Below are 22,536 nucleotides of genomic sequence, written 5' to 3' on the forward strand. Positions count from 1 at the left end.
AGGTTTTCAGCCATCCAGGTCATTCCAAATGTTTAAGAGTAGTGAATTAAAGGAAAATTCCACCCTGAATGACATAGTACATAAAATTAAGATTTATAATGATATATTTTGCATATTCTCCCCATGCTTCGGGAGTCTTTCCGGGTACTCCGGTTTCCTTCACCAGTCCAAAGACATGCACTGTAGGCTAATTGTGATCTCTAAATTGCCTGTAGTGTGTGAAAGGGTGTGCGATTGTGCCCGTCCAGGATGTCCCCCGCCTTGTGCCCCGAGACCCGAGTTTTTTCAACACAAAATCTCACACACACCCCCAAAAAAAACACATTTTCCCAACAATTGACTGTCTTTATTTTCACAACATGTTAACAACACAAACTTGTAAGCATCGACATTTAAACAAGACAACAGAGAACAAAAGAGCAAACAATGGAACAGACCAGAAGAGAAAGTGTGTGTGTAGAGAGAGAGAGAGAGAGAGAGAGAGAGAGAGAGAGAGAGAGTGTTTGTGTGTTAGTATGTTTGCTAAATAAACTAATTATTTGACATATATTCATTAATATTTAACAGTAGCGGAGGAATGCCCCCAAATGTAGCGAAGTAAAAGTAAATGGTAAATGGTCTGCACTTATATAGTGCTTTTATTCAAAGTGTTTACACAAAAATTTTAAATGTGTTTCATTCACCCATTCACACCAATGGTAGCAGAGGTGCCATGCAAGGTGCTAACTTGCCATCGGGAGAAACTTTGGCTTCAGGGTCTTGCACAAGGACACTTCGGCATGTGGAGTCATGTGGGCCGGGAATCGAACCACCAACCCTACAATTAGTGGACAACCCGCTCTATCACCTCAGCCATAGCTGGCCCATTTCTGTGATTAAAAATGAACTTGAGTAAGAGTATGGCCAGTTAAACCTACTCTTAAAAGTACTTTTTTTCTTTCAAAAAGTTACTCAAGTAAATTTAATGAAGTAAGTGTAGCACGTTATTTCCTTCCTCTGCTCACAGGTATTGAAAATAAAGCACCAACCAATAAATTAGCATACAAATCACTAAACGCATCACTCATTACTCATTTCAATATAAACATATTTAATTTGTTTTCGGGTGGAGTTTTTCTTTAAGGTGACTGGACATGTGGTATATTACTGAAAGTGCTTTTTCACATGTGAAGTTATTCATCTTTGCTTATCAGATGTACTGATGAAGCCTCGCAGATGAAATAAAATGAAAAAGTCTTTAAAATGATGTAAGTTTGTAATGTTGTAAGTGTCATCATGACTTCATTCTCCTTTAACCTTTCCAGTAGGTGAATATGGTGTGATGGTTTGTTATCAAGTTCTGTTTACATGTGTCATGTGGATGACATTAGCTGCAGTCCGGGTTTTCATTTGAAAGGGTAATATGAGCTTCATCAGCATTTAATCGAAGGACTTATTACTTATTATCCTTACCTTACCGAACCACATTAAGAACAAGAAGAGCTGTCTTATAGCCATAGTCTTGATGGCATACTTTGTTTCTGCTTACTCTTTGTGCAATCGAATGTCAGGATTTCTAGTCACAGAACGACACTGGAAGTTCGTTAAAATTAAAAAAACAAAAGTGCATGCGTAAGTTTATTCGAAAGCATTTATGTATAAGCAAGAGGGTGGGCTCCGCATGTTGAGTGTGCTCAATGAGCAGCCTTGTTAGTGCAAATTGTTGATCTTGCTATTTATAAAATGCTCTATTCATAAATGGAATAGAGGCCCACTGTGACCACACCTATCCAGACTCTGACACTGTGGCCAGAGAGGAGGTCCATTGCCATTGCAAGGCTGGGGTATGACAAGCAAAAACAAAGACGCCTCAAGGAAAAGCTCCAGGAGCTGACATCAGTTACAAGGTCTTGGCTCCGATCTCGAGCTCACACACAGCCTCTATGTTCCACAAGCAGGAAACAGGAACGGTTGTCTATAATGGTTTAAAGTTGTTTCAGTGTGGAAGTGAAGTCATTGTGTGGTTGATATATCATGTAATAGATGTAGCTTTGGTTATTGTGGCTCAGTGATTTAGAAAATGATATATCAAATGATACAGTGTATGTCATGATACAAGGAATGCCATTCCTTTTTTTTTTTTTAATGAGCACATGATGCCTTGTCAAAGTGTGCACAATAGATTACAGTAGTCATTTGTAAATAAGCAGCTAATCTCTTTCATCCAAAAAAAAAAAAAAAGGACTGAGAATAATGCAAAGAGACTTGTTTCCAAACATACTTTGTAGACGGTATTAAACCATTAACGATTGCACTATTAATTATCACCTTTTAAGAGATATGTTTAAAAACTTACTCTACATTGTATGTATTGATTAAACCATTAACTATTTATTATAAACTGTTACCTATGCATTAACTATTAAACTGGATAATTAAACCTTCACTTCATAACCTTTTTGATGTATATTAATGAAGCAGCATTATTAAACAGTGGAGAAGAGTACTTGGTGTGTTTATGTGGCTGCACGTCCTCGAAAACCTAAGACATTCATTCAAGGTTGGATTTGAGTCCAATTTTTTTTTTTTCTACACTTAAATACTGTATGCTGTAACTGTCACGTTCACCATGGAAAATTCCCCCCACAACCGCCAGAGGGCACTCTCACTCACAATTTGTTGAATTTCTTCTTTTTCCTGTTGTCTGGCCCACTTCCTTCCTTGTTTCTACAGAACTGTTTTGTACTATTAATAGTATCTTTAAAATGAATTGGATCTAGGATAGCCTTGACGGAATAATACTGCATTATTCTTTGTCCCCAATTTAATTATTACATAGATGTTGTAATTAGATTATTACATAGATGTTGTGATCTTGGTTGTGATTAGAGCTGCAACAACTAATCCATAAAATCACTAATAATCGATTATGAAAATTGTTGTCAACGAATCCCATTATTGATTAGTTGGTCTCCGCGCGGCAAATGGGAGATTTACTCATTACATTACTTCTGTTCAGAAAACATGCCTCGGAGAGTAAATACTAAAGTTATGTCAGAAATGAAGTATTGTACACTTACACTGTACACTCTACTGTCTAGTGTGTGGATTTTATAAAGGTAATATCATCTCAAATATAACACTAGCGGGGTTTTTTTTTATACTAACTGGAAGTATAAGCCACGACGGCGCATAACGTCATACGCATGCTAGCATTAGCAAATACCCAGAGTCACCGATAATGACTTTCTTCAGTTTACTTTCTGTCAGCGTTACCTTTTATTCCCAACATGACCTCAGTCACCATCAGACGGAGGCAAAATCGTCACGTGACTGAGGAAGAAAGTGTGTAACCTCCAAGTCCTCTAAGGGAGGCAAGCATTTTAAACACCGTGGAAATCAAACTGATGCACGAGAACAAACTTATGTTATATCCAAAATGCTACACTGTGTGTAAGGGGTAGGGGAAACTGGTGCAAGCTGCTTAAAAGGTTTAGTTTAATTTAAGTTTATTGTCATTATATGCTGTATTTGCGCTCTTGCAGTGTAAATTCTGTCGTTTATTATAACGGAAGTGATGTTAGTAACGAGGCCGCATTGCTGATCATGCGCTGTGCAGACACGCTGATACACAGAGCGCGAGTAAGATCTGTAATGTCTAATTCAAACATTATGATCAAAAGTAAACACAAGTAAAATAATATTCCTAAAGGCAGTGAGTAACAGAAACCACAAGGTGCAGTGAAAGTGAGTTTTTATTATTAATGTAGGACTGTAGTTTAATTCGGTGCTTTTTGTGCATCCATAAACATAATGCATAAATACTATAAAAATAAATTATATATATATATATATATATATATATATATATATATATATATATATATATATATATATATATATATCACTTCCATATATATATAATTTATAGTATTTATACATTGCTTTTATGGATGCACAAAAAGCACCCGATTAAACTACAGTCCTACATTAATAATACATATTCTTGTGTGTGTGTGTGTGTGTGTGTGTGGACAAACAGTTGTGTAAAGTTTTAGTCTGAAGTCTCAGTTTGTGGAATTTAATTTAAATAATAATAAAAAATGGTACTGAAAGCTTGCCCCGTCCAATCCGATTAATCGAAATGCAATTAACTCCCCATTAAACTGTCCAACTTTCATGAACAATTTTTAGATGTGTAGAAATTAGTCATGCGGTACAAATTATTCAAAAACAAGACTATTTTCAAGATGAACTGGTTTAACAAAGGATTCATTTCTGTTAAAGCTAACCCTAACAAGGTGGATGTTTGTGTGTGTGTGTGTGTGTGTGTGTGTGTGGTCCCACTAGATATTTCTGTCACATCATCATCAAAACAGAAAAGAATGACAGGTGACAAAGTTTTATAATGTTTCAAAAACATAAAATAAATTAATAACAAGAAATATAGTCAACAGAACTGACTGAATTAATCAATGATTATTTCCTCACCAATCTCAGAGTGAATAGTGTTCAGACGGATTCAGGGATGAAGAGTTCCTAGATTTAGATTTAAAACACTGATGGCCTACAGTGTCAAAAACGGACCAGCACCCACCTACCGTATCACACCCCGCTCTGCACCGTGCTCCCTCTGATCTATAAACACTGCTCGATTACACCCAACATCTCTCAGGGTACAAGGAAGCCCTGGCAACTAGGTGGTGGATTGAACATCCCCTGTCAATCCAAACAGCTGTCACTGGCTGTTTTCAAATGATGACTAAAGACCTACCCCTTTACATAATACTTAAATTAGCTCTTTGTTATTTAAAAAAAAAAAAAAAAAAAAAAAAAACATTCTTGTGTGTTTTTCATATCATACTAACCTCCCCAACAGGGGTTTTTAGACCTATGGTACTCTTAGTGTCTGACTTAGTGAACCAGTATGAGGATGTGTTTATTGATAGGGACATTAAAGCACTTGCATCTGACAAATACCACTAGTAAATGTAAGTGCAGTCAAGTGAAATGAATGCTGAGAGACTTTTACCTCAGGTGATCAAAATGTTGTGGATAATGCTGACAATCAAAATGATCACTGGTTTCCCAATGTAAACGTATAATACTTATAATAAAATTTGCAAACCTGTTGTTTTCAGAACCATATGTAATAGAAAATGTCAGGATTTGACCTTGTGTGAAGGGTTTTCCCAGGCTGCCACACATACAGTAAAGCCTACTGACTACCTGGGGATGTTATTGTTTCTTCTGGTGTTTTCTGAACAGCAAATTTAGTGTTCCCCTAATTGCATCACTTCATAAATGTGTTGCAAGTGCAGTTTAGGGGAATCCCAGCGTATGAATGGGAAATAATAGCACAAGGAGAGTGCTCAAATCCCTCCTATTTTAACGGGAATTTTCACAACGGTGGGGGATTTCAACAACCTGGCAACCCAATCGATTTCGCGGCTTTGGCTCTAGTGACGTTTGGATTCAGGAAGAGGTAGGGCTTTACCAGCTCAGACGCTGCTAGCAAAGGTAAGTTGCTAAAACACTTCCAAAAGGGAATAAGGAAAACTCTTTATGGAAATAACAAGAGGTGTCGAAAGAAAACAAAATATAAAAATATACACATAGCTAGCTTTTTTTTAAAAAAAAAAAAAAAAAAAAAAAAAGCTCAATTGAATGTGAGCCGAATTAGTAGGGGTAGCTAACTTAGCTGGCTAGTTAGATAGTTAGCTAGCTAGACTAAAGTTAAGCCAGCTAACGTTAGCGGATTGTAGAATTTATACTTTATACTCATTTAAGCTTTCAGGCAGAAAGGTTTGCAGAACTCTAACGCCGTATCTTCGAATACTGTGTTGTTTGTTGTATGAGTTGAAGTTGCTGGTTAGGAAATTTGAAAGCCGAGCTAACAAGCGTTTCAAAAGTTTAGACAACTTTCACCCCCACGGCCCCGCCCAGTCATGTGTGTTTGGGTTTGTGTAGCAATAACAAACATCGTGTGTGTTTGTGTTTGTGTTTGTGTGTGTGTGTGTGTGTGTGTGTGTGTGTGTGTGTGTGAGAGAGAGAGAGAGAGAGAGAGAGAGAGAGAGAGAGAGAATGTAAATGTGTTTATATTGGCTTTATCTCGTCATGACTGAGGTCCACTATCACATAACTTCATAACAGTTATTATTATTATTGTTTTTGTTGTTGTTATTATTTTACATAGTAGTTGATGCTCTCATTAAGGTTACCATGATGCCATAATTTTGGCTCCCAGTAGGGGTGTTCAGTATTGTTACCTCTTTTCAGACGAAAGTATTTAAAGCGCACCCCAAAAGTGGATAAACATAATGATGATATAATATGCAAATTTCCATATTAATTTGTTCAGCATGATCACTGGCATATCAAATTACAAATCAGGGTACATGAAGAAGGAAGATGTTCACTTAGAATATAAATTAGTTGAATAGAGTTTTATGAGAGTAGAAAATAGTAGATAATAATTTATTTCTTATAGAGAAAAAGTCATATTTTCTCATGGCACCATAAACTAAATTTTTATGCATTTACAAAGTATTATACTTTCTATCAAGAACACTTTGATGGTGAGCGGTCGTAAAAAGAAGAAGGGTGGGACAAGCAGTGGTGATCAGGGATTGGTCGCTGGGAGACGGTGGTGATCAGGGATTGGTTGCTGGGAGATGGTGGTGATCAGGGATTGGTCGCCGGGAGATGGTGGTGATCAGGGATTGGTCATTAAATATGACACAAAAAAAACAAAAGGAAATTAAAACATCAAATTGCCCAGTTGTTCTTCTTTCTAAGGAAAATATTTTTGACTTTCCAGGAAATCTTTTACATTGAGTATTAATCACGTTGTAATTTTATACCAAAAGAGAGAGTGTCAGGGGAAAAAAATGAGCACTGAGCTGAAGAAAATGAGATGGTTGTTTCTGTGAATTCTAGTCAGAAATTCCTTGTTTTTCTGTGTGTCTGATAGGTGTCATGAATGGTAAAGTTACAAACGTTAGTTGTAGCTACAAAATCCGCCCTATGCTTTTCGGCAGCAGACTGACGGATTGAGAGCCTCTAGAGTGAAGAACTTGATTGGCTACATTTTTTTGCACAGCAATTCTTAACCAAATGTTTGTTCTGAAAGCCAGTGTATTATTAAAATGGTTATGACTGTCTTAGTAAAGTATTATCATTTAAAAGTGGTGTACTTTAAAAATTAGGCTATAGACAATGTTAGCGATAAATTTGTTAAATAGATTATTTACAATGTAAGAGGGGCCGCGAGGGTTTCTAAGACGCTTATAGGAATTCCTTGCATGGCTCCGCCATCTGTGTTTATATGCGTCACACAGCGTCAATGCACTACAAAATTGACAGTATTGAATTGCCATTATTGGAAAAATATTAAATATTCACATGCATTTGACCTATTCATAGAATCCATTTCTCCATTTCCTGGTCATCTTATTACTTATAGTACCATATAAAAGTTACATGCATAATGATGCATGTGTTGACTGTGTAGTCTCTGGGGAAAAGGTGACATCTTAGAGAGTGCATAGGCCTATATAATATTCTGTAGCAGAGGTTCTTAACCTTTTGCAACTAAAGCCCCCCAAGCCTTGCCTTTCATATGCCCCCCCCCATATTGGAGGAGACCAGGTACAATGATTATCTATTCTATATAAAATCGATCTACTTACCTACCTACCTACATATACCTAATCTGTTTTTGATAGATAGATTTTTTTTTTTGTACTTTTTTAAATTACTTTTCATAACTTATGATTTTTAAAAAATAACTATTTTATGACTTTTATAAAGCTATATGATGGACAGGTATGGAACATGAATGATCAAAAATCATTCTGAACACTATAAATACTTTGAACAAGAGAACTAGGCTCTGATAATGTGTACTATTTTACATGTATAACATGTTGCATTACATTCGTCTTGCATCCTAAAAACATTTGCATATGAATGATGTAAACTAGAAAGAAGGGCGCGTCTCGTTATCCATGACATTGATAAATCTCCGGCTCTCAGCCACTCACTAAACAGAGCAGATGCAGAGAGAGGTGTGAGTGCAGCGGGAAAGCAAGACCGTGCGCTTGCAGGACAGGGCTGGCCACATTTGGAAAGTTGCTAAGGTTTGTCTAAAAAGTCGCTAGGCGCTTTTTTTTTTGTCCTCTTAAAAAAAAAAAGTCACTAATCGGCAACACTGCTCTGCACTGACAGCTAGATAAAAGGCAGGCTAAACTCAGCCTCTCTCCAGCAAAAAGAAAATGCAGAGTGAGAGAGAATGCAGCTTTTCACTTATACACATTCTATTTGAAAACCAATAAAATACAGAGTTCCCAAATGATGCCCTGTCTGTTTTTTTCTTGAAAAAATCCACGCCCCCCTTCTGATCTCTGCACGGCCCCCCAGGAGGGCGTGCCCCCCGGTTGAGAACCACTGTTCTATAGTGTAAAATATTTTGCGTTTAAACAATGAATATAATTTTCAGTACAACAGTCATTTATAAAGAAGTAAGGTAAAGTTGTTTGATGCTTAATGCAGAAATGTACCAGTGTACCACTAACTGGTAATATTTTTTCTTCTCATTCCTCTCCCGTTTTTATTTATATAGATGGCGTGTGGTGACATGCATAAATCCAATCCCGATGAGTATCCATTCTCCAGATGTATGGCTGAAATGGAGAAGGAGAGGGAGTCATACTTAAGCCCTACAGAAAACCCATCCACAATTAGTGTCTCATCTGGCACCCAAGCAGAACAGCAAGGCTACGATGTTGACTTTGACCCTCCACTGGAGAGCAAGTACGAGTGTCCCATCTGCCTGATGGGTCTAAGGTCAGCTGTGCAGACACCATGTGGCCATCGCTTCTGCAACAGCTGTATTAAAAAGTCCATCAGGTGAGCTTTTTGCCATTTCTTGTGCTGTACATTGAACTGGGAGCTTTAAGCCAGCATTTTATATCATTATTATTATTTTTTTTAGGTTTTGGCCAGTAGTAATGATGTACACTAAAATGTAATCTAAAATGGCTTCTGAAAAACTCATCTGACCTAAATTTACATTGAACGCGTTGCATTCGTTTACCAGCTTATGGTATCACGTATAGTAGTATTTAGTATTTTATTTAGTTAATATTGTATTTTATGCCAAAAGCATAAATGAGTCTTAAAACAGTTGAAATACCCATCCTCCACTATTCTATTGATACACATATAGCTTATTTGCTAAAACATATATGTAACAGTTCTGCAGCAAGTAACATTTTAGGTAGTGAAGGACACAAGTAATTGTACTTTCATTCATGTATGGTTCAGACTTTTTAATTTAAATATCAAGTTATCAATTAATACTTATTTTATTTGCTTTTGAATACAAAAAAAAACTATTTGTAAGGCTTATCCCTAATTTTTAATTCGAATACATTTGCTGACTTTATAGTTTTGATCAACTGTAATATTGTCTGATCGTCCAAAAATCTATAACGGTTGTCAGAAATAGACAGACCACTTATCATTATTGGCGTTGGCTCTGTAAAAAAAACCTATACATTAAAATTTTAAAGGGACATGAATGCCTTTTTGGTATTATGAATCCTGTGAAATAAAAAAAAAAGCAGTAACATACATCTTAAATTCCATGGTGGTCCCAGTTGAGGATCAGTAAGACTGAGAAAAACTCTAACTTGTTCATCTTTCTGGCAGGGACACAGGGCAGAAATGTCCAGTTGACAATGAAGTGCTGACAGAGGACCAACTTTTTCCAGATAACTTTGCCAAGAGGGAAATCCTCTCTCTCACTGTGCGCTGCCGCAATTTTGGCTGTAATGAGAAAATGGAGCTCAGACACTTTGAGGTAAATTTTTATTAATATGGTGAACATTCTGTCTGATCCCAGAACTGCTGATGTGTTCATTTCTGACGAGAAAGAAAAAAAATTGGGTTAGAGGAAAACCACATTAAAGTAATATGAGCTTTTGTATGTTAATTAAGGTGTGTATTTCCTCTGCAGAATCACTTGAAGCTCTGTGAATTTGCCACAGTGCCCTGCCTGCAGTGTAATGAGCCTGTATGGAAGAATAGTATAGAGGAACATATGAACCAGGAGTGTTTACAGCGCCTGATCACATGCCCTGACTGTGCAGAGAATATCATCTATGCTAACAAACAGGTGAGAGGCAACTTAAAGAACTGTCCCTTCAGCTCTAAAACCAACTCTTAAAGCTAAAATATGGACTGAAGGGTTTGAGAAAGACCATGCTTGAAACTCTCTACATAATAAATTCAGCTTTCACAAATCTCTCCCTTTAGTTCTTTGTGTTGTTTGCATGGTGAAGTTTGACACTGACTGTACCACACGTACCTAATTTGCTTCTGTCTGCCTCTAATACGGGATGGGCATGAGTATTCAATTACTCACAAGTGACAGCAATGATTGGTCATTTAATAAACAACACTTGATTTATTTATTTTGCAGCTTAATCAGATATGTTCGAACTCATTTGAAGTTCAGTTTCAAGCAACAAACTGTGAATCCTTCCTGAAATGGAGCCATATTCTTTTCAAATTCTACAAGTCGTTATGGTGGCATTTTAGCTGGAACTGCAGTCTGATTGGTTACAGTGACCTTGGGGGCCAGCACTCGTACACACTTTACCCTAGTACCACATGCATGTGATGTTAGCACAGTAGAAAGAATTAAGCTAATTGCTAAAAATAAATGTATCCCCTGCGACTTGTTGAAACCAGGTTGTTGAATTGTATTTTTTGAGTTTTTCAAATCACCATGGAATGAGGTTCATCTCTGGCCTCTTGCCATTGTCTGGTATAATCCACCACTTTCCTGTTGTTCTCACAGATGACTCTGTACTAGACACTGGAAAGTTGGACTTTATGTATCTTACCTTGATCATTCAGCAACCAGTCTGCTGTAACTTTTGGCTGTGCACTCCGATTCACATTAATACATATTGAACTCAAATGGAAACACTTGACTGAAATGTTTCTCATGATCTTAAAAATCTTTTGATCTGAAGGTGTATAATTAAATGTTTGAAATCAGTGTTGTAGACAAATACAATCGTGCCAACATATTCATTTCTTTTATTAGAAAAATAACATTTTATTTACAAAAAATATTTTTTTGAACGGATGACTTGGAGCGAAATATTCCGAAAAGCAGCCAGTAAGTGTCCAGCGTAGGTGTGAACTCCTTTAATACTGTTTAAAAAACCTGCTGATTCGACCAGCTTCCTCTCCATTCACAGCTGACGCTTGACCACGCCTACACCCCCCACAATTACATAATCTATACATGGTCCAAAACGTTACAGTGCAAAATAAACACCGAAATGAGGTTACCTGATTTTTTTCAGATGACCTGATATATGTATGTATATTAGAGCTGCAACAACTAATCGATAATAATCAATTATGAAAATCGTTGTCAACAAATCTCATTATCGATTAGTTTGTCTGCGCGCACCACGGGGTACAATTACTCATTATGTTACTTCGGTTCGGAAAACATGCTTGGGAAAGTAAATACTAAAGTTGTTTCCCAAATGAAATAATATACACTTACACTGTGCATGGAGTACTCTACCGTCTAGTGTGTGAATTTTAGAAAGGTACTATCATCTCAAATGGAACACTAGCGGGTTTTTACTAACCGGAATTATAAGCCACTTCCTAGTCGACGGCGCTTGACGTCACACACAAGTAATGCGACACCACTAGCTTTAGCCTCAGAGTCACAGACACTGAATTTCTTCAGTTTACTTTCTGTCAGCGTTATTTTTTTTCCCAACGTGCCCTCAGTCCTCATCAGACGGAGGCGAAATCATCACGTGACTGAGGAAGAAAGTGTGCGACCTCCAAGTCCTCTAAGGCAGGGGAGCATTTTATATTAAACACTGCCGAGAAGATTTATAAACTTTATAAAGCAGAGTTTCTGCAGCCTGGAAGCATGACAGGGGTGCGGTCGCGAGTTGCTTAAAAGGTTTCATTTAATTCCGGTTTATTGTCATTATATGTTGTATTTGCGCGCTTGCAGTGTAAATTCTGTCGTTTATTATAACAGAAGTGATGTTAGTAACGAGGCCGCGTTGCTCCTCACGCGCGATCCAGACGCGGTGATGCACAGTGTAGTGCGAGTAAGATCTGTAATGTCTACACTATGATCAAAAGTAAAATAATATGTCTAAAGGCAATGAGTAACAGAAACTACAAGGTGCAGTGAAAGTGAGTTTTTATTATTAATTTAGGACTGTAGTTTAATTCAGTGCTTTTTGTGCATCCATAAAAATAATTCTATCTATTTATCTATCTATATTTATCTTATTTAGTTAGTTTATATTTATATTATATATAAGTACTTATGCATTATTTTTTTATGGTTTCACAAAAAGCAACAAATTAAACTACAGTCCTAAATTAATAATATATATCCTTGTGTGTGTATGTGTGTTGGGTTCTTTTCTGTTTTGGACAAACAGTTGTGTAAAGTTTTATTCTGAATTTATATTTGTAACACTCAGTTTGTGGATTTAATTTTAAATAAACAAACAAAAAAAAAGGCACTGAAAGTCTGCCCCACCCATCTGATTAACCGATTAATCAAATAGATATAAATAATAATAATCAACCAACTAATCGATTATGAAAATAATCGTTACTTCCAGCCCTTATGTGTGTGTATATATATGTATGTATAATATGCATCCATTATTGATTTCTGTAAGATCAAATGTTACTTTTTACCATATGTGTTAATGTTGTGGTAATGTCTTTTCTGCAGTTTCATGAGCAGATGTGTCCCTTCGTGAATACAGTGTGTGAGTACTGTAACATGGAGTTCATTCGGGGTCAGGTGAGCAATGCATTTTATATATGGGCATATTTTCCAATGAGTTTAACATATCTCAATATAATCTGCTTATTAAGCGGACTATCATGATATGTGTTTCAGTTGTCATCACACTGTGCCACAGACTGCCTGAAAGCTCCCGTTGCCTGTACTTTCAGCATGTTTGGTTGTCAAGAAAAGGTAAAACCATACTGCAGAGATGACATCATTTAACTTTTTGTTAATTTATTTCACTTTGAGTGAGGTAATATACTTATGACGGTCTAACAGAGTAGCATAGTGATTCATGGAAAGGATTAGGCCTTGTATGTCACAGAATGCAATTTACATGCTATTAACAGAATAAATAAGTAACTTCTTTTGTCTTAGATGGCAAGGAACGACCTGGCCCTTCACATGCAGGAGTTCACTCAGATGCACATGCGCTACATGGCCGAGTTCCTGAAGAACCAGACTATGAACGGCATTCCGCCAGCTCCAACATGTGGCCCTTCGTGTTCTTCCCCATCTGAGCATGGTGCCTCTGCCAGGGTGGGAGAGCCATGCCAGTGCAGCCAGGACATGCAGCAGCTACGTGAGACTGTTGTGGAACTCGAGGGCCGCCTCGTGCGCCAGGACCACCAAATACGGGAGCTGAGCATTCGCAATGATACACAGCATACGCAGCTAACGGAGCTACGCAAGAAGCTGGCGTCGCTGGAAGAGAAAATGCACGAGCTGGAAGCTCAGCAGTACCAGGGTGTCTATGTTTGGCGAATCGAGGGATTCTCAGCTCACCTGCACCAACAAGAAGCCGGACAACCAGTTGTGCTCCATAGCCCACCATTCTACACGGGTAGACCGGGCTATAAGCTGTGCCTGCGACTGCACCTGCAGACACCAAGCGCACCACGTTGCTCTAACTACATCTCGCTGTTTGTGCATACAATGCAGGGTGAGTTTGACAGCCAGCTCCCATGGCCCCTGCAGGGCACCATCCGGCTGGCTGTGCTGGACCAGGCTGAATGCCAACACCATGTTGAGATAATGGAGACCAAACCAGACCTACAGGCCTTCCAGAGGCCCACAGTGCTGCGCAACCCCAAAGGCTTTGGCTATGTCACCTTCATGCAACTGCAGGCGCTGCGCCAGCGAGGCTTTGTCAAGGACGACGTGCTGCTGGTGCGCTGTGAGGTCATGCCACGTTTCGACACCAGTCTCAGGAGAGAGGGCATGCAACCTCGAGGACCTGAACCATCCCTCTGAGCTTGTTGTAATTACTTAATCTCATTGCTGTTGCCTTAGTTCTCAGAGACACATCTTACTAGATCCAAAGTTTCCTTTTGTTTTAAGAGAAGATCATTACATTACATTTATGTACGACTTTGAAGCAGTGATCTAAAAGGACTATGTCTTGAAGTACCACAAACAAAACAGTACATTGCTTTAACGTCTCTGAAATGCTGATTAAACAGGGGCGTCATAGATTCGCCCACTGAAAGAAACCAGAAGTATTAAGAGCAGCTCTAGGGGGTGTACTGTGAAACCAAGAACCTGCTTCCTGTGTTTGTTTGGTTTTTTTTTTGGTTTTTTTTTCATATAATTTTCTTAATAACTGAATAGCATTTTGTGAACGAATGCCATCATCCTAAAGGAAATGGTGGTGTGTAGCAAAACTAATATCTGTAGGTACGTCTACCCTGAATGCACTGGAGAAAGTAAAATAATTTCATAATAACCCCCTTTTGTAATTGATAATGTATGTGCTGCCATAAGATCATCACACACAATACCACTAATAGAAAGAAGTAACAAAAAATAACAGGTACATTCATTTGACAAATAACAGAGTATTGTTTTCTTAGAAGAACATTATCCAGAAGTTACAGCATGAAGTCAGAGCTCCAAAAATAGGGTATTTGGCTGAACAACAGAGCTATTCAATCATAAAGGAATGCAAAAGCCTCAAGGTGAATCATGTCAAGTATACAGCCATGTGAAAAAATAAGTACACCCCATGGAAATTGTTTTTTGACACATAAGCAAACATTTGGTCATCTTTGAAATGGTGCCTATTACTAAAGTTGATCTACATGAACAAAACCACAAGGAAAATTAGCTTTTCAATCATTTATTCAACAGAATTTTCAATAAAGTGATATTATTCTGTGGAAAAAGTAAGTACACCATTGGCCTCAGAAGCTAGTATTGCCCCCTTTAGCAGAAATAACTTCTTGTAGGCGTTTTGCATAATTGTCCACTAGACTTGCTGGAATTTTTGACCACTCTTCCATGCAATATTCTTTCAGTTGCAAGATGTTTGAGGGTTTTCTTGCATGTACTGCCGCTTTCAATCCCCCCAAAAGAACATTTCAGTGGGATTCAAATACGGGCTTTGACTAGGCCATTCCACAACCCGACATTCTTTGCTGGATTTGCTAGTGTGCTTAGGATCATTATCCTGTTGAAATGTCCACTTTCGACTCAGCTTCAACTTTCAGACAGATGGCCTCACATTATCTTCAAGTACTCTTTGATGTGATGCAGTATTCATAGTTGAGTCAAGAATGCAAGCCGTGCAGTCCCCGAGGCAGCAAAGCAACCCCAAACCATAACATTTCCACCATCATGCTTCACAGTTGGTATGAGGTACTTCTCAAAAGCTGTCTTTGGTCTGCGCCAAACATGTCTATTGTTACTGTGGCCAAACAACTCTATCTTTGATTCATCTGTTGAGAGCACAAAATTCCAAAAGGCCTGGTTTTTGCCTATATGCTCATTGGCAAACTGTTGTCTTGCAAAGGCTTTTTCCTGGCACACCTCTCATGCAGCTCAAATTTGTGCAATCTCTTTTCGACTGTAGAAGCATGCACTTTGACACCAATAGTTGCAAGACTTACTAGCAGATCCTGTGATGAAATTTTGAGCTCTTGGGCTGAATTTGCTGGGACGGCCAGTCTTGGACAAATTGGCACTTGCTCGAAATCTACACCACTTCAAGATGATTTTCCTTTCAGTGGAATGATGTATTTCAAATAATTTGGAGATCTTTTTAAAATCCTTGCCAGACTCATAGGCATCCACTACCTTTTTTTTCTGAAGGCCTTACAAAACTTTTTAGCTCTGGGCATGATGACACCACACACCTCAATAACAAAGGGAACACCAGACACTAGATATGAGAGGGGTATAAATAAGACTGGTTCCACCTGCACTCCCTAAGCAGGTTCTAATCACTGGCACCCAATCTTGAACACCTGCTTCTAATTTAATGGATTTGAAGGTGTGATAAATGTAGGGGTGCACTTACTTTTTTTTTTTTTTTTTTTTTTAAACATGAAACATGTGACTGGTCTGTTTTTTTTTGTTAATTGAAATTGTGAAAATGACTACAAAATGCCAATTTTATGTCATTTGATAGTGTATCACCTTTATTAATAGGCACGGTTTCAAAGAGGATCAAATATTTGTTTTTCCAAATACGTTTTTTTTTAAAAATCCATAGGTTGTACTTATTTTTTCATATGACTGTATCTGTTTTTACTTATTTGTATTCTATGGTTTTATTTCACATGTTGAGCATGTGAAAATGTATCTATCGTCAAGAATCAACCTACTGTATATTTGTCTATAGATAGATATGTGTATTGTGTGTGTGTGTGTGTGTGTGTGTGTGTGTATGTGTATATATATATATATATATATATATATATATATATATATATATATATATATATATATATATATATATATATATATATATGAAATGTATGTATATATATGAAATGTATGTATGTATGTAAATGCTGACAACAAGGACTAAAGATGTGGCGTAAAAGTCAACTTGATGACTAATTTCTTGTTTTATTATACTTTTGATTAATTAGAATTTTTGTGTGGGTAGTACACCAATGAACATTTTAATATATGAAAAATAAATGTGTAAGCTCCATCTCTTCACTCACTTATTCATCTTTCCAGAATGGCTAAGCTTTTAGTTTGAAAATAAGTACATCCAGCAATGTCTCAACAACTGTGGCTTTGAAATGTGGGATTGACTCGACAGTGATCCCTCTTATCCCTTTCCCTCATTTCATCAGTGGTCCCATGTGCATCTCCTAACCCTGAATGCGTCCTACTTGTAACAGCGAGAAGCTGCATGTTATTGATGAAGGATCTGCCATCGGATACAGAGTGACGCCGCAGGCTGCTTCCTCTCTCCACATGCCCCTCGCCCTCCTGCTCCAATAAAGGAGTCAAAAGAGAGACCTCTGAAATATGCTGCGTGATCCTTATCTCAGGTTGGATGAGGTGCTTACTTTCTCTGATTTCTTCTTCATAGCCTGGCAGAATGAATGAGGAAGGCACAATAACATGTTAAGAAGGTTTAAAATGTAAAATGCTGACTCATTAAGATCTGTGACTTTGAAAGCAGGCTCTGTACCATGTAGGTAGTGAGTGTGTGATTTTTATTATAAATGTTTTAATTTTGTTACTATATATATATATATATATATATATATATATATATATATATATATATATATATATATATATATATATATATATATATATATATATATATATACACTACTACTACTACTACTATAAAAGTGGTGATCAGGAAAATTGCTGTAAATACCTTTTAGTGTTATAACAAATTGCTCCTGGAAACTCTTGTTATAGTTTTGTCCTTAAGCTGTTTGATGTGGTTTGGTGTGCCTTTTTAATTTTTTTTTTTTTTTTTTTTTTTTTTAAACCACCATTTAAGAAGAGTAAATTTGGAAGTGGTTCCTAGCATTCAATAACCTTTTGACAACACCTGATCTTGATCATTAACATATAGACATATGTAAGGAACTTGTTACTTTTGTGTTTGCAGTTCCACAGATAGGGAGAAACCACCATTTCCAGCATTTTCTCAAGGCGAAAATATTCCTTTGAGGGGCCTCTGGGCTCATGGACTCCCTGGACATAAACAATCACACAAAGTAGGTACAAGAAAACTTGTATAGTATGTGTATTAATGTGTATGTGTGTGGAAATGTCACTTACCTGTAGGACTAACAGCATCTGTGTGATGGGCGTGGGGAGCAGAGAAGTGTTGGTGGGGAGCAGCTCCTCCATTGGAAGCCTCATCAGGACGAGATCCCTGAAGGCTAGCAGGGCCATCTGCCTTACTGTGAACTCATGACCCTGGAGTTGAGCAAAATATACAGGGAAGGGCAGCAGTTCAATAATTTAAGTGCTGATATGCTTGTGACGGTGTTATGGCTCAAAGTTCTTGTATTGGAAAATTAGTGTGAAGTTGTTATACCTGTAGTGGATAAAAAATGGCCTGCAGTGTCGGCAGAATTTCTGAGAAAAATTGAATCCATACATCAGCTAAGAAAAAGAGCTGACTTTCCCCTGGGAACAAATTAAATTATATAGTCCATATGTTGTACTGAGCTGTCATGTAGAGTGCAGATAAATCTGTCAGCATTTGTTTCTTACCTTCATATAGTTGAACCTCTTCTAAAATAGACCGAAGCCCTTTAATCAGAAGCTGATTCTACCAGTAAAAAAAGAAAAGTATCATTATATTAAAGGTATTCTCATTGACTTTACTGAAGTTAGGTGAAGCTAAGCTGAAAACACCCAGCCCTTCCCTTTCTGGCAAGCCAGACACCCAAAACTCACAAGCTCGAATTTGTGAATGAAAGTGCAAGAATGAGTCAACAGCATATACTAAACAAAAAAGAAATACCTCATTGTTCTCATTGATTGGATGTTTTTTTCTTCTTCATGTTCGAGCCACAGGGGCAGTTTATCTAAACAGATATTTTATTGAAGCTACCAGGATGTGAAAGCTTTGCCAAATATAACATGAACTTGTCTAACATCATAGATCCCATTTTTAAATCCATTTTAAATGTGCTGCAAATGATCTACTGAGATTTATCATTTTTAGGTGATGTGCGTACACATACAGTAGTGTGCAAAAGTTTTAGGCAGCCTATTCTTTTCAGTACAAACTTTGCTATAGAGTTTTGATTTTATGACTTCTACATTATCAAGTTAGTACAAAAAACATTTTAGATTCCCAAACATAATTAAAGGTTGCAGCATATTAAGTAAAGAAAAGCAGCATATTACGTAAGAGACCACTTTTCAAAAAAAATAATGAAGGCTGCTGGGTTTTGCTGCAAATAGAAGAAGCAAGTGCGACAGCCAGTATCTCCAGAAGAACCGTAGCTGGTTCTGCAAGATGCTCAATAAAACTTACAGCTAATTTATTTTTAAAACTGCACAAATTGTACCGGAGGCTACTATTTTTATTTAATTTTTTTTGTCACACAAAATATTGACTTTGTTTCACTTACTACTGTTTGCTGCTCTTTATATATATGTATAAGTGTATATATATTTTTTAAAATGTAGAAACATTTAATTTAATTATTTTTGAAGGCATCTTGCTCTACAGCATTTCTTTGCATGTGCCTAAAAGCTTTGCACAGTACTGTACTTGTGAAAACACATTTTTGTAATCGAAACTCAGTAAAAACAATAATCTGTTATTGTGTTCATATTGGAGCAGATCATGTTGCATACCTGGAAATACTCTTCAATGAATGACCCCATTTCTGTTTTTAAAAGCCACCTGGCAAGATGAAAGGGAGAAGGATTTGAGATGAGTTGCTTTTTTGTTCATATATAAACTTTACCAAATATAAAATATTACTTCATACAAATATTAATCCATATTTATTGTCTAATGATTATACATGGCTTGTTTTTTATATATATATATATATATATATATATATATATATATATGTGTGTGTGTGTGTGTGTGTGTGTGTGTGTATGTATGTATATATATGGGTATATATAAGTATATATCTCAGTGCCTAATATTGGCACAGGCTGTGAAAAATTCACTCTGTTCTCATGGATAGCAAACACAACACAGGTTTATCAGAAAAAAAAAAGTTCTTAAATACAGATGTGCAACAATTATTGGCACCCCTATGAATTCATATGAGAAAAATATGTTTGAAGTATATTCCCACTGATTAAAAAAAAAATTTTTTGTACACCTGAGTGACTAGGAACAGGAAACTGTTCAACCATGACTTCCTGTTTCAGAGGGGTATAAGTATGAGGTTACAAATAGGCCAAATTCCCTAAGTCATTCATAACAATGGGTAAGACCAAGGAATATAGCTGTGATGTGCGGCAAATGGTTGTTGCGTTTCACAAAATGGGGTGTGGCTATAAGAAAATAGCAAAAGCATGGAAAATGCCCATTTCCACCATCAGGGCAATAATTTAAGAAGTTCCAGTTAACTGGAAATGTTATGAATCAACCTGGAATTGGACGTGTGTCTGTATCGTCCCAATGAACTGTGAAGAGGATGGTTTGAGAGGCCAAAAAATCTCCAAGGATCACAGCTGGAGAATTGCAGAAGTTAGTTGCTTCTTGGGGTCAGAAAGTCTCCAAAACTACAATCTGAAGTCACCTACATCAACACAAATTTGGAAGGGTTTCAAGAAAAAAGCCTCTACACTCATCCAAAAACAAACTCCAGCGTCTTCAGTTTGCCAGACACTACTGGAACTTCAAATGGGATCGGGTTCTATGGTCAGATGAAACCAAAATGGAGCTTTTTTTTGGCAATAAACACCAGAGGCGGTTTTGGTGCACACAGAACGGTGACCATATGGAAATGTACCTCATGCCCATGGTTAAATATGGTGGTGGCTCATTAATGTTTTGGAGCTGTTTTTCTGCCAGAGGACCTGGACATTTTGTTAGGATACTGATATGGCATCATGGAATCTATCAAATATCAACAGATATTAAATGAAAACGTGACTGCCTCTGCCAGAAAGCTTAAAATGGACTGTGGTTGGATCTTCCCGCAGGACAGTGATCCAAAACAGACATCAAAATCAACACAAAAATGGTTTACTGGCCACAAAATCAAGGTCCTATCATGGCCATCCCAGTTCCCTGACTTGAAACAGATAGAAAACATGTGGGGTGAACTTTAGAGGAGAGTCCACCAGCATGGACCTCGAAATTTGAAGGATCTGGACAGATTCTGTATGGAGGAATGGTCTCAGATCCCTTGCTATGTATTCTCCAACCTCGTCAGGCATTATATCAGAAGACTCAGAGCTGTTATCTTGGGCAAAGGGAGGTAGCACAAAGTATTGACTAAAATGGTGCCAATAATTGTTGCACATATATTTAACAAAGATTTGTTTTTAATAAACCTGTGGTTTGTTTGCAATTGTTTGATATCCATGAGAGCGGAGTATTTTTGTAACATTTTTTCGAAAAATAACAATTTTTCATTGCCTTCTTTGCTCATATTTATCAAGGGTGCCAATATTAGCAGAGGGCTGGCTGTGTGTGTGTGTGTACCTGATACTCTCATTTAAGAAGTAGAGTTCATTCATTTGCAGTCCTTTACCACGAAACACCTTAATGACTGCAGAATAGATACTAAAACAAATTTTGCATGAGGTTTATATATTTCTTGCTCGTTGATAATAGTAAAAACTGACTCAAACACAGTTTCATGTCTAGTGATACCATTTAGTTTTATGGGTAAGGTGTAATCTCTACCTGTTCATATCACTGACACTGGAGTTAGACTGCGCCTGAGGTAATGCTGGCAAAGTCACAGTGCTCGAGCTAGGAACTCGCTGCTGACTCAAGCTCATCGTCCTTGATTTGCTTCAACACATAAACAAAGGTCCTACACAAAGTTGTATTTAATCAGCTGAACATTCGGCATATCCATTACAAGTAGAACAGTGACATTCATCTTCATGTGATTATTAGGTCAAAGCAGGTAAAGCTGTTAGGAGTTTTCAGATGAATTATTTTTCGAGCTTGTGAAAGTGGCCAGGTGGGAAGGCTGCACTTCCTGTGGTGTAGTAACTTCCTGTTACCAATACTGTGAAGTGTGCATACATGTGTTTACTGATTAACACACCACTCAGCCCTGAGGGTGTTTCAGCTGAGTGACAGAATATATCTCAAGGTGATATGCTAATAGAGACCTAGAGAACAGAAACATGTCAATGTTTTGACAGTGACAGCAAAGATGGAACCGAAGCATTATGGAAAATATAACTAATTGCTATAAATAAAAATATAAACCATCCTATTTATAGTTAAGTCCCAGTTAATATGCTATCTATTTACAATCCAGTGAGCATTTCACCTTCCAGTTTTTCTGTTTTTTTCCCCCCACCTTTTGAAAACATACAAGTATATTGTATTTTAACCCAATCTCACCTATAAGAGTTTAGTAATATATTCTGCAATATAAAATAAGATTTAGGCAATGTTGACTGAATTATAATAAATAGACTACATACCCAAATTGTTACTTTACAGGTGGTCACAGGTGAAAGTTGTATTCAGACATGATTCCTTTCTTTCTGTGGCACAATCTTCATACAAAGTTTTACAATCAGAATAAACAATTTCTCATGACAGAGAGAGTAACTGTTCAGTTGGTGACTTTCTCCAGCAATGCTGTGAGCAAACTGCTGAAGTCTATTTTTTATTACTTCCCTAGGTCACTGATTCATTAACTGAGGGAACACGGCGTTGCATTGGTCATTCCGACAATGAATAATCAGTGCGTGAAGGCTTGGATGAATGTCCTATGACTAGTAAAGAACGCTGCACTTTC

At 37.3% G+C, this 22,536-nt stretch overlaps 2 protein-coding genes across 7 annotated transcripts; one reads left to right on the forward strand and one right to left on the reverse strand.

Moving 5' to 3' along the window:
• Positions 1-5,446: 5,446 nt before the first annotated feature.
• On the forward strand, positions 5,447-20,582 carry traf6 (TNF receptor-associated factor 6). 4 transcript variants are annotated; one of them, XR_006981222.2, is made up of 10 exons: positions 5,447-5,499; positions 8,603-8,889; positions 9,694-9,844; positions 10,001-10,159; positions 12,788-12,859; positions 12,959-13,036; positions 13,226-14,108; positions 16,936-17,146; positions 17,718-17,826; positions 19,416-20,582. XR_006981222.2 is itself a non-coding variant. In XM_053676541.1 (8 exons), exons 2-7 carry the CDS (start codon positions 8,603-8,605, stop codon positions 14,099-14,101), a joined length of 1,623 nt encoding a protein of 540 aa, XP_053532516.1. In that variant the 5' UTR covers positions 5,447-5,499; the 3' UTR covers positions 14,102-14,108; positions 16,936-17,221. The 4 variants fall into 4 exon arrangements, 2 of the variants coding, with proteins under 2 accessions (XP_053532516.1, XP_017313922.1); XR_006981221.2 differs by lacking the exon at positions 19,416-20,582 and having other exon boundaries at positions 16,936-17,136; positions 17,718-17,781; XM_053676541.1 differs by lacking the exons at positions 17,718-17,826; positions 19,416-20,582 and having other exon boundaries at positions 16,936-17,221.
• LOC108259205 (proline-rich protein 5-like) lies at positions 16,680-21,557 on the reverse strand. Of its 3 annotated transcripts, none has more exons than XM_047151602.2 (8): positions 21,456-21,557; positions 21,252-21,332; positions 19,430-19,478; positions 18,332-18,389; positions 18,153-18,193; positions 17,891-18,031; positions 17,704-17,803; positions 16,680-17,178 (listed from the first exon to the last, which is right to left on the reverse strand). In XM_047151602.2, exons 1-8 carry the CDS (start codon positions 21,551-21,553, stop codon positions 16,862-16,864), a joined length of 885 nt encoding a protein of 294 aa, XP_047007558.1. In that variant the 5' UTR covers positions 21,554-21,557; the 3' UTR covers positions 16,680-16,861. The 3 variants fall into 3 exon arrangements, with proteins under 3 accessions (XP_047007558.1, XP_017313933.1, XP_047007559.1); XM_017458444.3 differs by having other exon boundaries at positions 18,153-18,244; XM_047151603.2 differs by lacking the exon at positions 21,252-21,332 and having other exon boundaries at positions 18,153-18,244; positions 21,456-21,553.
• Positions 21,558-22,536: the final 979 nt, after the last annotated feature.

Source organism: Ictalurus punctatus, chromosome 27 (assembly GCF_001660625.3).
Source record: "Ictalurus punctatus breed USDA103 chromosome 27, Coco_2.0, whole genome shotgun sequence".
Classification (NCBI taxonomy): domain Eukaryota; kingdom Metazoa; phylum Chordata; class Actinopteri; order Siluriformes; family Ictaluridae; genus Ictalurus; species Ictalurus punctatus.

Excerpts from the sequence above, each read along its gene's own strand:
- traf6 (XM_053676541.1), top strand. The coding sequence starts at position 8,603 with ATGGCGTGTGGTGACATGCATAAATCCAATCCCGATGAGTATCCATTC. Across the intron at positions 10,160-12,787 it reads TCATCTATGCTAACAAACAG|TTTCATGAGCAGATGTGTCC; the intron begins GTGAGAGGCAAC and ends TCTTTTCTGCAG. Across the intron at positions 12,860-12,958 it reads TGGAGTTCATTCGGGGTCAG|TTGTCATCACACTGTGCCAC; the intron begins GTGAGCAATGCA and ends TATGTGTTTCAG.
- LOC108259205 (XM_017458444.3), bottom strand. The coding sequence starts at position 21,553 with ATGAGCTTGAGTCAGCAGCGAGTTCCTAGCTCGAGCACTGTGACTTTG. Across the intron at positions 21,333-21,455 it reads AGTGTCAGTGATATGAACAG|TATCTATTCTGCAGTCATTA; the intron begins GTAGAGATTACA and ends AATTTGTTTTAG. Across the intron at positions 18,245-18,331 it reads AGAGGTTCAACTATATGAAG|GGGAAAGTCAGCTCTTTTTC; the intron begins GTAAGAAACAAA and ends ATTTGTTCCCAG.